Below are 15,420 nucleotides of genomic sequence, written 5' to 3'. Positions count from 1 at the left end.
TATTTTACAAACTTTATACTTATCTGTCCTATTGATTTATGCAAAGATTGTTTTATTTCTATCCTAAATTATACAGTGCATGATTCCCTATTCTTGCAAGAATTTCAATATACCTTTTTTCCAGGACAAAATTTTGAGAGCGAATTTACATAATTACAAAATGTCTAAAGGGCCCATTACACATAGTGATATCGCTAGCAATATCGCTGTAACGTCACTGATTTTGTGACATAGCAGCAATATTGCTAGCGATATCGCTACATGTGACACCTCCGACCGGCTCACCCGCGATGATCGCGAGAGAAGGTCCTGGATCATTTCTCGTTGTCAGCTTCCTGCTGGGCTTCCTGTGGCGCCGATGAGCGACGCGTGGAGGCGGGCGTCAGGATCGCCTCATCTGACAGGTAAGTAGCGACCCCCGACCCCTGCTATGTCGCTGGTGAGATCTGCCTGTGTGGCAGCTCACTAGCGACCACTTAGCGATGCACCAGCGATCCATATCGTTGTCGGGATCGTTGGTGCATCGCTACGTGTAACGGTACCCTAAGAAGCACCTTATGAAGTCACCTGTATTTGAGAATTTCACAGTGACTCAAGATAAAAAACATTTTGTGTGTCAGTGTATAAGTGACCCAGAGCAGCACCAAGAAACCAAAGCCCAGCACTTCCCTCCAGGCAAAGGAGCAGGAAAAAGCGTCTCAAACATCAGTTACAAGATATTTTGTAAGTGACAAAGTTACTGCAACAATGACTGGGATCTAAGGGTAAGGTTTCTCCTTGTGGAGAGTGACATACCATCTCTGGCTTGTCAAAGTAAGTAGGCTTAACCAAATCAGTTCTCATGCTTTGCACCGACGAGGGCCAATAGCCAAAACACCGTGTCTGCAAATTGAGATTCTGATTTGGCTTTTATCCCAAGTCATATTGCAAGACTCGTTAAAGGGTTGTGACTTGTAGGATCGCTACTTCCAACAGGTGGTGCTATAGAGTTCAAGTCTTCTTTCTCTCTGAAGAGGCAATTTGCATGTAACAATGACAGCAGAGGTGTTTAAAACAGGGCTGTGGAGTCGGAGTCGTGGAGTCGGAGTCGGTGCTCATTTTGGTGGAGTCGGAGTCGGTATAAAATGGACCGACTCCTAAAATATATAATAAATTGGGTACAGTAATTCAATGCAGGATGTGCTGAATATTTTTTCATAGGAGTTTGGGAAAGTTATGAAATGTCCTATAAATGGCTGTTATATTCCTGATCTAAGGCTACATTCACACACAGCGTTTTTCCTGTGTTTTTTGAGGATACGTTTTTCAGCTGCAAAAGCTGATCATCTTTTTAAAAAACCGCATCACCTGAAAGGTTTTTGAGCTCATAGATAATGTTTTCAATAGCAAAAGCAGATTAGAAATCTGCTCTATCTATCCATTTATCCATATCTGTCTATCCAAATCGTATCTGTACCAAAAAGAATGAAAACCGGGTAGCACACCAATATATATTCTGTTCTATCTAAATATCTTGATTATTGGATCATAAAAATGATTAAATGTCTGAGGTTCACATTGTACTACAATAAATTTTTCACTTAAATATAAGCAATATGTGTGGGAGTCGGAGTCGGAGTTGGAGTCGGTGTAAGGGAAATTGAGGAGTCGGAGTCGCAGGTTTGGCTTACCGACTCCACAGCCCTGGTTTAAAAGACAGCCTATCAAGCTTGTTGTGAAGGACGGTGTACCATTATCATTATTTGCACGACCAGCTTTTACAGCTCTTAATGGAAAAATGGCCTGCAAAACATTGTGCTTCACAGGAAAAAGAAAGTATTAGAAAATTAGTGATTGAAGAAGCCTTTAACCAAAAAAAAGGATCTTAAAGACTCTCAAGAGATGCCTTGTGTTTCTTAAAATGGATGCCTGCACACGTCACAGAGTGAACTATTTTGCTATCAACTTTCGATATGTTTGCGACAACAACAAAAAAAAATTGTTACCAAGACACTGGCAGTAAAAGATACTAAAGCTCATCACAGCAGCCAGTTTCTCCAGACCTTAGTGGAAAAAGTTCTGCAAGATTATGAACTCAAAATAAGAACAGGTTCTTGCTATTGTAACGGACAATGCTTCAAACATGATAAGTACAATTACACTGATGAATGAGAGTAATGAACAACAGCTAGAAGAAAATTTCACATTCAGTATGGTGGAGATGGAAGGCCACAGTCCTGTCCCCATAACGGAGGAACAGATATTACTACAGAAGAACAGCAAAATGATTCTTTACAATTAGATGATCTTATTGAAGCTGCTGCACACCTCTTTTCTATTCATCACATGCGCTGTGTTGTGGACATGCTGCAGCTGGCAATAAGAGATAGTCTGCAAGAGGGACATGCTGGAAATCTGACTAGCAAAGTGAGGAAATTGGCTATTGCCGCCAGAACCCCTAAATTTGATTCCATCTTGAAGAGACGTGCTGGAATAGGGGCAATTGTGATCAAGCCAATCAGTGGGGCAGCACTTATTTAATGACTGAGCGATTGCTTGAGCTGAAACCCTCGGTAACACTACATGAAGGTCAATGGACACAGGTGGCTGAATTGAAGGAATTGCTTCATCGCCCATTTACAGAGACTAAAATGTTACAAGCTGAGGATTTAACTCCTGGCATTTTCATAGGGAGTGGAAGAACGTGTTATTTTGCCTGTCCCAAAGAGGAGGTTTAATCGCAGGTGGCATTGCTGCATCAATGAAATGGAGAGAGAAACAGCTATTAGAAAATAAAATTCTTCTGGCAGCTGTTTATGTGGACCCGAGTCATCGTATATTGCTGGATGATCAACAGCTTACTAAAGGAAAAGAAACTCTGATTGAGGTAGCAGTTAGGAAGAGTGGCCTACAGGATGACCAAGAGCAAGAGGACTCGGGTCATGCCAGTGCTGCTGCCATTCCTTCATCCTCATCAGATGAGGAGTTTGATTTCAAAAAGTACTAGGATGACATGGAGCAGGCAGAGCGTTGCGGCAGGGAAAAAGATTCCACTCCCTTAGAAAACAGATTGACCATATTTCAGCAACATTTTTCACTTGCTCTCAAAGTAGTAGAAGATTCCAATCATTCATCAAAACTGACTTGAAGCAATTCCTGAAATTGTTAGAGATGTTGCCCATGTGGTTACGGCTTTGCCACCAACCCAAGTTAGTTAGTAGAGAGGTTGTTCTCTGGCCTTAAAATAATTAGGTCAGATTTGAGGAAAAGGAGGATCTGATGGAGGCAATACCATTTCTCAGAGCAAATTCATAGACTGCACAAATGCTATTCAGTACGTTTTTGTTGAAAACGTGTCTTCCCCCCCCCCCACTTACTATGAGTGTATAATAAATTGTAAATATGCAAAGTTTTTTGTTCTAAAGTTGTATTCCAATAAACGTATTTTATGTCCTATGTAAATGGCTTGATTATTGTATCATAATAATGATTAAAAGCCTGATGTTACCACTTTACTATAGTAAATTTATCACTTAAACATGAGCCATGTGAGGGAGTCGGAGTTGGGAGTCATGGAAATTGAGGAGTCGGAGGTTTGATTTTCCCCGGAAGGTTCATATTGCCAAAACGTGTGTAGGGACCCCTAGCGCCACAGCCCTCTATTGGTAATCATTTTAACCCTATATACTTCTTGTACCTACCCACCTTTATTTTATGACACATTATACAATCCTTGGTTACTTTACTTGCACCTTCAACTACCAATTACTTCTTTCTTTGTCACATTTCATGTGGGGGTCTTAACTTGTATTTACTTTGTTACTCTACCTTACCTTGCTGTTATTTTGCTTGTGGCACCATCTCATGGCCAACTTTGATATATTGATCTTATTTTATTGTTTTTGCCATTGGCACTATTTTTTAATTGAATTTCAATAAAAATATTTTTTAATACACTTCCCTTGTATTTTGGTTAATTCACATTTTTTCTTGTATATGCTTTCACTATTCTACTGGTGCAGTCACTGTGTACATACATTACATTACTGATCCTGAGTTACATCCTGTATTATACCCCAGAGCTGCACTCACTATTCTGCTGGTACAGTCACTGTGTACATACATTACATTACTGATCCTGAGTTACATCCTGTATTATACCCCAGAGCAGCACTCACTATTCTGCTGGTGCAGTCACTGTGTACATACATTACATTACTGATCCTGAGTTACCTCCTGTATTATACTCCAGAGCTGCACTCACTATTCTGCTGGTGCAGTCACTGTGTACATACATTACATTACTTATCCTGAGTTACATCCTGTATTATACCCCAGAGCTGCACTCACTATTCTACTGGTGCAGTCACTGTGTACATACATTACTGATCCCGAGTTACATCCTGTATTAGGCTCAGTGCACACGATGCAGATTTGCAGCGGATTTTACCGCGCAGAAACGTTGCATTTCTGCATTGTGATGTACAGTAGCCTTAAAATCAATGTAAAAAAAAAAAAAACGCCGTGCAGACGCTGCAGATTTTTCTGCGCGGTTTTCCCACGGTATAAAATCCGCAGCATGTTACTTCTTTTGTGCGGTTTTCCATCTCCCCTGTCACCAAATCCGCAGGGGGAAAACCGCAATGGAAAACCGCATGAAATCCGCATGGAGATGGAGATTCTTGGCCAACTTTCTGATACTGCGGTGTATGTTAAATTGATGAGTGACCCCACCCCTCGCTTTTTGAGCGAATTACGGCTTTTGGTGGATGAGTCCTTGCTTAATGGACTCATTGATCAGAAGCTGTCTGAATATTTGGTAGTGGATGCTCCCCTGACACCAATATTATATACGCTACCGAAAATACATAAGAGTTTGGAGAATCCACCTGGGCGTCCCATAGTGTCTGGGAGGGGGTCACTATGTAATAAGGTTTCGATTTTTCTTGATAAAGTATTGCGACGTTTTGCTACCTCAGCACGGTCTTATATTGTGGACACAAATGATTTTCTACAAAAAATCAGTGACGTTAAGGTTACTCCTCACATGATACTTGCATCCGTTGATGTGGTTTCTCTATATACGTCTATTGAGCATGATAGGGGTTTGGAGGCCGTCGATGTGGTGCTGACAGGCTCGGACATGGCATCAGAGTATGCACAGCTGGTTCTAGCACTGTTAGGTTTCATCCTCAGGAGAAATTATTTTCTCTTTGGGGATGATTATTACCTACAGTTGCGCGGTACCGCCATGGGGTCCAATGTGGCCCCAACTTATGCAAACATCTATATGGCGGTATTCGAGGACCGGTATGTGTACAATTCCACCCACTGGTGCAATGTCCGGGCCTGGTGGCGCTACATCGACGATATTTTTTGTATCTGCGATGGTAGTCTGGAAGATCTTCTTGATTTTCAAAATGAATTGAACAATGTATTCTCTGAGTTGAAGTTTACACTGACCTACTCTTATGATCAGGTCCAATTTTTGGATACGTTGGTTTATAAAAAAGATGAGTTTCTATATACCGATCTTTTTATAAAAGAGACAGATAGGAACAGTCTGTTGGTATTTGATAGTAATCACCCAAGACGGATGGTGGAGTCACTACCATGGAGTCAAATGCTACGTGTACGGAGGATTGTTAAAGAGGATGATAAGTTGGACCTAAGATTGGATCAGATGTGTACAAAATTTATTAATAGGGGTTACCCGATGGATCGAGTTAATTCTTATAAAGTTAAGGCTCAAAATATATCGGTAGAGGATTCTCACCGTAAGCAAATCAAAGGGCCTAAGAGACGAGTTCCTTTTGTCTCAACATATTGTCCAGTTAGTGGCAGGATTGGAGGTATCTTGAACAAACATTGGAGCCTCTTACAGAAGGGTCTACCCCAGATATCAGAATTTGTGGATAGGCCATTACTTTCATATAGACGTGGACATAATCTTAAAGATAGATTGGTAAGGTCAGATATTGGTTCATCAAAAGTTAACATACAAAGGACAATATGTCCTCCGAAGATGGGCAATTTTCCATGCTTGGGATGTGCCTGTTGTGGTAATATGTTAAAAGGTGACAGTTTCAATCACCCTCGAACTGGAAAAAAGTTTTCTATCAAGGAGAGGTATACGTGTTCGTCAAGTTTTGTGATTTATCTGATTTTGTGCCCATGTGGGCTTATGTATATAGGAGAAACTACTATGGAGATTAGGGCTCGCATTAGTAAGCATAAGAGTACGATTAGGACTAAACTAGTGGAGTTGCCGATTCCGAAGCATTTTTTAGAATGCAGACATTCAGTGAATCAGTTACGATTTAGAGTGATAGATGGGGTTCCTGTATTAAGACGTGGGGGTGATAGGGTTAAGATGCTGAAAAAAAAGGAGTCGAGATGGATATCGATTCTTGATACGTTGCAACCAAGGGGTTTGAACTTGGATTACAATTTGCATACTTGTGTCACCTAATCCCTTATCTTGTGCCATTATTCTTTGTTAGGATATATATTTATTTATGTGGCTATTATGGTTTTTTAATTATTTTTTATTTTTTAGTGTCTATAGGTGATACATTTGAAAGAGTGGAGGACACGGGGACTGAACAGTCCTGAAATCATGAAGAGGATGTTGTCCTCTTTGAATTTTGTCGTTGTTTCTTGCCTGCCATTCCCCGTGCCCTCTTTTCTCTTCATTTTCTTTTTCTTTTTTTCTTTTTTGTAAATATCCCAGTTTTGCTCCTTATATAATATACAACATTTATGAATCTCATAAAGTACGGAATATTATTAAATTTACCATGGATGTGGTTTTTTGATTCTAAATGTCTTTTTTTGGGAGCATCTTTGGTCTATTCGTGTGGACTCAATTTAAATGTGGCTTTATATTTGCTCTTATCTACCAGCGCATGTGCGGGTTTACAGGGGAGTGTTGTATGTGATTGCGCGCTCTGGGCCTCGGCGCGTGCGTGGTCCTCCCCGGTGGGCGGGTCGCGTGGCTGATTCCTCACATAGCACCGCGCATGCGCGGTGTTCGGTGATGGAGTCTTCACGTGACCGGGCCTGGGCGGGGATGGGCGGCGCGCTCGCTGTGGCCTTGTAGCGCGCATCATCAGGCTGCGCTCCTGATGTGACCTGGCTATAGCTGATGCTGTCATATGGGGAGAGGGAACTCTGCCGATATAGGGATTTGTGAGTCCACTCAGGATTGGTCCATTGGGGTTGGCGCCACTATTATGTGACTAGGGATTGGCGGTTCATATATGGATATGTATTACTGCAAGGGATTGGTGTGTTATTTCTATGGATACCTTTGATGCATTACGACCATTGGTGGGCAGATTTGGGAATTGATGTTTATATATGAGATGTTTTTGTAATATCTTTAATATGATTATCATTGTTAACGATTGGATAAGCTGTGTTATTGAATATACACGTAACTGATGGATGTATTTATATGTATTTTATATATAGATTCTTTGTGATGGGTGTTACCTAGATGGTGATTGGCTGTGCCACACTATAAAAGGCCACCATATGTACTGTTATGTTATACTTGAAAAAGGCCACAATATGGCCGAAACGTTGTATTCTATACTGGCAGAATAAATTTTTGATACAATTTTTCACCCAGACCAGATGCTGTTCCTCTTCCTTATTTTGGACTATTGTTCATTTGGGTCCATGAACCTTTGAACTGGCATCCAATCCTCCGTTGTGCTGTCGGCTGCTTTTTGCTGTATTCTGCTGGTGCAGTCACTGTGTACATACATTACTGATCCTGAGTTACATCCTGTATTATACTCCAGAGCTGCACTCACTATTCTGCTGGTGCAGTCACTGTGTACATACATTACTTATCCTGAGTTACATCCTGTATTATACCCCAGAGCTGCACTCACTATTCTACTGGTGCAGTCACTGTGTACATACATTACTGATCCCGAGTTACATCCTGTATTAGGCTGTGTGCACACGATGCAGATTTGCAGCGGATCAGCAGCGGATTTTACCGCGCAGAAACGTTGCATTTCTGCATTGTGATGTACAGTAGCCTTAAAATCAATGTAAAAAAAAAAAAAAAAACGCTGTGCAGACGCTGCAGATTTTTTCGCGCGGTTTTCCCGCAGTATAAAATCCGCAGCATGTTACTTCTTTTGTGCGGTTTTCCATCTCCCCTGTCACCAAATCCGCAGGGGGAAAACCGCAATGGAAAACCGCATGAAATCCGCATGAAAAATGGAAGAAATCCGCAGGAAAAATGCAGGTCATTTGACCTGCGGATTTCTTCCATTTTGTGCGGAAAAATCTGCAGGGCCAAAATGTACGTCTGCACTCAGCCTTATACCCCAGAGCTGCACTCACTATTCTGCTGGTGCAGTCACTGTGTACATACATTACATTACTGATCCTGAGTTACATCCTGTATTATACTCCAGAGCTGCACTCACTATTCTGCTGGTGCAGTCACTGTGTACATACATTACATTACTTATCCTGAGTTACATCCTGTATTATACCCCAGAGCTGCACTCACTATTCTACTGGTGCAGTCACTGTGTACATACATTACATTACTGATCCTGAGTTACCTCCTGTATTATACTCCAGAGCTGCACTTACTATTCTGCTGGTGCAGTCACTGTGTACATACATTACTGATCCTGAGTTACATCCTGTATTACACCCCAGAGCTGCACTCACTATTCTGCTGGTGCAGTCACTGTGTACATACATTACATTACTGATCCTGAGTTACATCCTGTATTACACCCCAGAGCTGCACTCACTATTCTGCTGGTGCAGTCACTGTGTGCATACATTACTGATCCTGAGTTAAACCCTGTATTATACTCCAGAGCTGCACTCACTATTCTCCTCTTTGCATCACCCCCCCCAGTATCAGCTCACTGCTACTGAAACATCTGGTGACAGATGTCAGCCCCCTATAAACCTCTCCCTCAGGGTCTGACCTTGACGATGGCGGGGTCGGAGAAGCTCTCGTTCAGGATGTACAGGTCACTGCGCAGCTCCAGGACGTCGATGATGTAGTCGTCTGTGCGGGTGGATATCTGCATGAGGCAGGTGAGACCCAGGAAACTTCTGTACGAATGATGCTGTGGAATTAAGTCATTAGTAATACTCTCAGCGCCCCCCCCCCCCCCCCCCAATACTCAGCGTTATCTCCTAAAGATACCCCTAGGGTCTTCTCACCTCCAGATCTATGGCAAACTCCGAGCACCGCAGCAACTTCTCATTCAACTGCACCAGATCGTCCAGCGTGGTGATCAACTGACAGGACGACTCGCTCAGGGGACAATATGGCTGGAGACAAAATGAGATTACAATCAGCCAGCAGTGTAAAGTATGGTGGTTTGCATCCTTGTTCATATATCCAACCGCACATCTATGTACATACACGCCTCCACCCTACATCTAACCTGTGAGGTTCATACTAAAGAGAACACAGGACTCTTGGGAATACAGTCCTCCATACTTTACGCTGCAGGCTGAACTTAGAAGTAACTAACTTTTCCTAAATGTTATTGCATAGCAGGAGTTTTATTCTGTATTATTGCCCCCATTAGGCGATATACTATTGGACAAGCTAACGTCATTGGCACATGAAGCCCCCGGTTCTCCCCGCACTCACCTGGATCTCCGGCACTTTTAGGGACGACTCCAAGGGGACAAAGTGGTCCAGTTCATACTGATAGGGGTGCGAGAACCTACAAATATATAACCACAGTAACTGACAGCAGCTGGCTGATAAAGGAGACAATAGCTAGGACATCGGCCCGCAGCTTACATGTCTTCCTCGGGCTGCTCCATCCTCTGCTGATGGATGAAGTCAGCGAGAGCCGCAGGGATGTCCCGGTCTTCAGGACGCTGCTTTCTGTCCCTCCTGGTCCTGAGAACTAATAACAACAAAATTCAGATTAAGTCTCCAGTCCTGTGCGGACCTAAGTGACTGCATGGCAACACACTACAGACAAGCCCTGTTTAGTCTGGAATGACACCCTTCCATCAGCACCACTCCCCCCCCATCCTTTAAGGTAGCGCCCTCTACTCTCACCTTCTGGCAGCGGCTTCTGAGCATTGGGTTTCACAAAGATTTTGGGGACGAACGGGGTGTTGGAATTGTCGATCTTCTCCTTGAATCTGAGCTGCGGTCGGGGAATGTTCTTGGCGTGCAGCAGTCGGAAAGTCTCCGCTTTGCCTTTCTTGCTGGAGTCGCTGCCCTATAGATGAAGTGGAAAAATCACCTGCTCTGTCCTTTCCCCATGCTTTACAACTGCAGCTTTGCTTGAGTAGATTAGTGCTGTGTGTAAGTACAAATCTCACAAAAATCTGCTGTGTAACTGATGAGTTTGGGGCTCATAAGGGATTGGAATAGCTTTGCGCCTCTAATTCCTCACCTTCCGATTCCAGCTGGAGACTATGGTCTTCGGTGCCTGCAGTCCGGCAGGGAGGATCGGTTGCTGACTCCGGTTGACACCAGCAGCTTCATCAAGTAAAATTCCCTGAAATGAAAGATCCCTTTAATTCCCCATCCCCTCAGCAACAGTAGAGGTCTGCGGACGGTAGAACTCACCACTCTCTCCAGTACGGCATCGTTGGCGTCCACCAGCAAATCAAATTTATCCTCCAGAGCGGTGACCTGGCTGCGGTCCTTGATATGACTGCGGCAGCCATGATACTGCATGATCTGGCTCATACTATCGGGAGAAACACGAAAAGAGTGAGGACAGGGGCTGCGCATGCTCCATCTGCTTATTATTTTCGCATGGAAGGTTAATATACAGTGGAGGGGGCCGCGCATGATTTGTCTCCACACTTCTTGGTATTGTAGGTCTATATACAGTGGAGGAGGCCGCGTATGCGCCGTCTCCACACTTCTTGGTATTGTAGGACTATATACAGTGGAGGGGGCCGCATATGATCCGTCTCACCACTTCTTGGTATTGTAGGTCTATATACAGCGGAGGGGGCCGCGTATGATCCGTCTCACCACTTCTTGGTATTGTAGGTCTATATACAGCGGAGGGGGCCGCATATGATCCGTCTCACCACTTCTTGGTATTGTAGGTCTATATACAGCGGAGGGGGCCGCGTATGCGCCGTCTCCACACTTCTTGGTATTGTAGGTCTATATACAGTGGAGGGGGCCGCATATGATCCGTCTCACCACTTCTTGGTATTGTAGGTCTATATACAGTGGAGGAGGCCGCGTATGCGCCGTCTCCACACTTCTTGGTATTGTAGGTCTATATACAGCGGAGGGGGCCGCATATGATCCGTCTCACCACTTCTTGGTATTGTAGGTCTATATACAGCGGAGGGGGCCGCGTATGATCCGTCTCACCACTTCTTGGGATTGTAGGTCTATATACAGCGGAGGGGGCCGCGTATGCGCCGTCTCCACCCTTCTTGGTATTGTAGGTCTATATACAGTGGAGGGGGCCGCATATGATCCGTCTCACCACTTCTTGGTATTGTAGGTCTATATACAGCGGAGAGGGCCGCGTATGATCCGTCTCACCACTTCTTGGTATTGTAGGTCTATATACAGTGGAGGGGGCCGCGTATGCGCCGTCTCCACACTTCTTGGTATTGTAGGTCTATATACAGTGGAGGGGGCCGCATATGAGCCGTCTCACCACTTCTTGGTATTGTAGGTCTATATACAGCGGAGGGGGCCGCGTATGATCCGTCTCACCACTTCTTGGTATTGTAGGTCTATATACAGCGGAGGGGGCCGCGTATGATCCGTCTCACCACTTCTTGGTATTGTAGGTCTATATACAGTGGAGGGGGCCGCGTATGCGCCGTCTCCACACTTCTTGGTATTGTAGGTCTATATACAGTGGAGGGGGCCGCGTATGATCCGTCTCACCACTTCTTGGTATTGTAGGTCTATATACAGTGGAGGGGGCCGCGTATGCGCCGTCTCCACACTTCTTGGTATTGTAGGTCTATATACAGTGGAGGGGGCCGCATATGATCCGTCTCCACACTTCTTGGAATTGTAGGTCTATATACAGTGGAGGGGCCGCGTATGATCCGTCTCACCACTTCTTGGTATTGTAGGTCTATATACAGCGGAGGGGGCCGCGCATGCGCCTTCTCCCCACTGTGGACAGGATGGGGCCCCTGATCACTGCTCCGTGGGTCTTACCAGTGTAGCAGGTGGTCGCCCTGCTCCTCACAGAAGGCCCGGAATCCAGGGAAGCTTCGGTAGAAGTCGTACTCGTCCCCGCACTGCGGGAGGCCCGTGGAGGCTTTGGTGGCTCGGACGACCGTCCCCAGAGCGTGCTGGAAACGGAGAACAGAGAGGTCAAACAGTGGGGTCCTCCACCTACAGGGCACTGCACATACAGCAGATAGCTGAGGCTATTCCTCAGGGGCAGATCACCTGATCCTGTGTTCCGCCCACTGTACATTATATATCAGGTGAGGGTCCGAGACCCTAACGGAGGCACGGGAGCCGCTCAGCAAGCAGAAATCTGGTGTAAAACGGAGACGTAACCCATGAATCCGCCCTTTTCTCACCATGGAAACAACAAAAATCCTCACTGTAGCATTGATCCACTCCCACCTGGATTACTGCAACGCTCTATTAATTGGCCTCCCTGTCACTCGACTATCCCCTCCCCAATCCATACTTAATGCAGCAGCCAGGGTCATCCATCTGGCTAATCGGTACTCGGACGTGTCCGCTCTTCGTCAGTCATTACACTGGCTGCCCATTCATTATAAGATCCAATTCAAAGTACTTGTTCTCACCCACAAAGCTGTCCACAGTGCGGCACCCCCCTACATCTCCTCCCTCATTTCTATCTGCCTAGCCGATCACTGCGCTCTGCAAACGACTTTCGACTAACCTCTGCACCTCCCAATCCCAAGACTTCTCCCGTGCTGCTCCTATCTTCTGGAATGCTCTACCCCAAGAAATTAGGATTAACCACAATTTGCATAGTTGTAGGCGCTGCCTCAAAACACATTTGTTCAGAGCGGCCTATCACATTCAATAATCAAAGTCATTCTATGTGTAAAGGGGGTTTCACACATAGCGAGATCGCTAGCGATATCGCTCGAGCGTCACCGATATTGTGACGCAACAGCGATATTACTAGCGATCTCGCTAAGTGTGAAATGTAGCGGCGACCGGACCCCCCGCTGGCTATTGCTGATCGTGCTAGAATGAGCAGGTCCATTTTTCCATCGTTGGCGTCCCGCTGGCCAGCACTCATCGCTGTGTTTGAAGCTTAAAAACGACGAGTGACGTAGTTAGCGACGCAAAGTTCAGCTATACAGGTCTGAATCGGCTACAATTAAGTTGTGTGAAAGGTAGTTAGCGACCAACGAGGTCGTTATGCAGATCGCTGATCTGTCTTGCGTCGTTGATGAGGCTGGACTGTTTGAAAGCTATCTAGCGATCATGTAACGACGCACCAGCGATCTTTGCCAGGTCGGATCGTTATCGCTGGTGCGTCGCTATGTGTGAAGGGGCCTTAATTGTGCGTGTGTAGCCCATTCACTATCTCCACCCATCCCTCAAGATGGCTGGACCATCATTATAAATACACACCAGTACTTCGTATCTCCCCCACCTCATTGTAGATTGTAAGCTCTCACGAGCAGGGGCGGCTTATTTTGCTTTAATTATTGTATTAACGTTGTTACTTATGTTTTGAAACTGTTAAACTGTAAAGCGCTGCGGAATATGTTGGCGCTATATAAAGATTATTATTATGGCAACGCACCATGATGCCAAACTACAACTCCCAGCGTGCCCCGATAGCAGCTGGCTGCACCATGGGGGTTGTTTAGCTGCAGCCCACAGCTGAGGGATTTCTGTCACTGACTGATTGGAGTTGTGCTCTGCAGCCATTAACGCTGCACAAACGTCTCTCTGCGGATCAGTGATTTCCCCCATTATCCCATAATGCACAGCGCTGTTACCGCACAGCCTCGTGCTACTCACAGACCTTCACAAACGCATCGGTGTCCGGGAAGCCGGGGATGGGCTCTAGCGGCCGCTCTGCGCCTTCTCCGCTGCCCCCGGGAGTCGCCATCGCGCTCGGCACATTTGCAGCGGGCGCAGACATCTTGAAGCCGAGCTGCGGTGACGTCAGAGGTGAGACACAACGCAACTCTGGGATATGACGTCGTTACGTGAGGCGGCCATGTTGGTGGTGGCGCGGGACGGGAAGCGTGTAACTGGCTGCGTGGCGATGTAATCTAGTGAGCGTCACGGCCTGGAGTCGGGAAGGGAAGATGGAGCGGTCTCCAAATAGGACACGTGTCCGGGGCTGCTATGTGACCCCCAAATATTACATCACCCCCCACATGATGAAAGACCCCAGGCCAGCCTCCTCGTGTATACAGACTCCAGATCAGCCCCTTCATGTATATACAGACAACCCCCATGTGTATACAGACCTCCGACCACATTGGGGTATACAGACTCCAGTCAGCCCCTTCATGGCTATACAGACTCCAGGCCAGCTCCCTGCCAATGGGTATACATACCTCAGGCCAGCCCTACCCCTCAATGTATATGCAGACCCCAGGCAAGTCCCCCATGTGTATACAGACCCCAGACTAGGACCCCTTAGGCTATGTGCACACGTTGCGGATTCTGCTGCGTTTTCGGCCCTGCGGAAACGCAGCAGTTCCGCTGACCATGTACAGTACAATGAAACCCTATGGGTTTTCAAAAACGCTGTGCGCACACTGCGGATTTTTCTGCCGTTTACAAACCGCACCATGTCAATTGTTTGTGCGGTCTCGGCAGCGGTTTCATACCTTTACCATAGTAGAGGTGTGAAACTGCAGGGCAAAACCGCAGACCAAACCGCAAGTCACTTTACCTGCGTTTCCGCAACGTGTGCACATAGCCTTACTAGAGACCAGGTCCTATCAATACATAGTCCAAGACCAGACTCCCACATCTCATATGTACCATCCAGACTACGCATCAAAACAGAACCCCACCCACATCCCCTAAAAATACGGATTACTAAACAGACCGCCTTTCCAAACAAGACCCCAGACCAGATCACTACCCCTCATCTGTAATTACCAAAGACCCCAGACTGGACGTCACTCACTATCAATACAAACTCCAAACCAAACCTCTCTCGTCTATACAGATTTCCCCCATGTCTGTAGAGACCCCTCCCCATGTGTATACGGACCCCAAAGCATTTCCTACCATCAATATAGCCACCCTTCCAGTGTGTATACAAACCTTAGAACAGAAAGCCCCCTCTATACTGTCACTAAATATACTAACCTCAGAGGACCCCCCTAATCTATACAGACTCGATTCCCATCAATAAAGACCCCAGACCAGGCTCCCGAGTCCCCACCACCTAAACAGCAGAGCAAGACCAGACCTCCCCTTTATACCCCCCGCCCCCATCTTTACAG

At 45.7% G+C, this 15,420-nt stretch overlaps 1 protein-coding gene across 5 annotated transcripts in view; it reads right to left on the bottom strand.

Moving 5' to 3' along the window:
- The window catches only part of EXOSC10 (exosome component 10), a 40,069-nt gene extending 24,707 nt beyond the window's left edge, over positions 1 to 15,362 (bottom strand). Inside the window, exons 1-9 of one of the 5 annotated variants that reach the window (XR_012234028.1) lie at positions 13,974 to 15,188; positions 12,161 to 12,297; positions 10,577 to 10,700; positions 10,401 to 10,505; positions 10,058 to 10,223; positions 9,791 to 9,899; positions 9,635 to 9,710; positions 9,196 to 9,306; positions 8,955 to 9,098 (exon numbers count right to left, since the gene is read on the bottom strand). Coding sequence is in view for 4 of the 5 variants with exons in the window: in XM_073585067.1 (XP_073441168.1) it covers positions 8,955 to 9,098; positions 9,196 to 9,306; positions 9,635 to 9,710; positions 9,791 to 9,899; positions 10,058 to 10,223; positions 10,401 to 10,505; positions 10,577 to 10,700; positions 12,161 to 12,297; positions 13,974 to 14,093 (1,092 nt within the window). In the remaining variant the exon portion in view is untranslated. Of the gene's footprint in view, positions 1 to 8,954; positions 9,099 to 9,195; positions 9,307 to 9,634; positions 9,711 to 9,790; positions 9,900 to 10,057; positions 10,224 to 10,400; positions 10,506 to 10,576; positions 10,701 to 12,160; positions 12,298 to 12,397; positions 12,472 to 13,973; positions 15,194 to 15,283 lie in introns of those variants that run through there. The other 4 variants (XM_073585069.1, XM_073585067.1, XM_073585066.1 and 1 more) reach the window with 4 other exon arrangements.
- Positions 15,363 to 15,420: the final 58 nt, after the last annotated feature.

This window comes from Dendrobates tinctorius, unplaced genomic scaffold (genome assembly GCF_039654945.1).
Source record: "Dendrobates tinctorius isolate UK_male_01 unplaced genomic scaffold, ASM3965494v1 ptg000086l, whole genome shotgun sequence".
Classification (NCBI taxonomy): domain Eukaryota; kingdom Metazoa; phylum Chordata; class Amphibia; order Anura; family Dendrobatidae; genus Dendrobates; species Dendrobates tinctorius.
The sequence above is the reverse complement of the archived record's forward strand: the minus strand, read 5'-3'. Positions and strand labels throughout refer to the sequence as shown.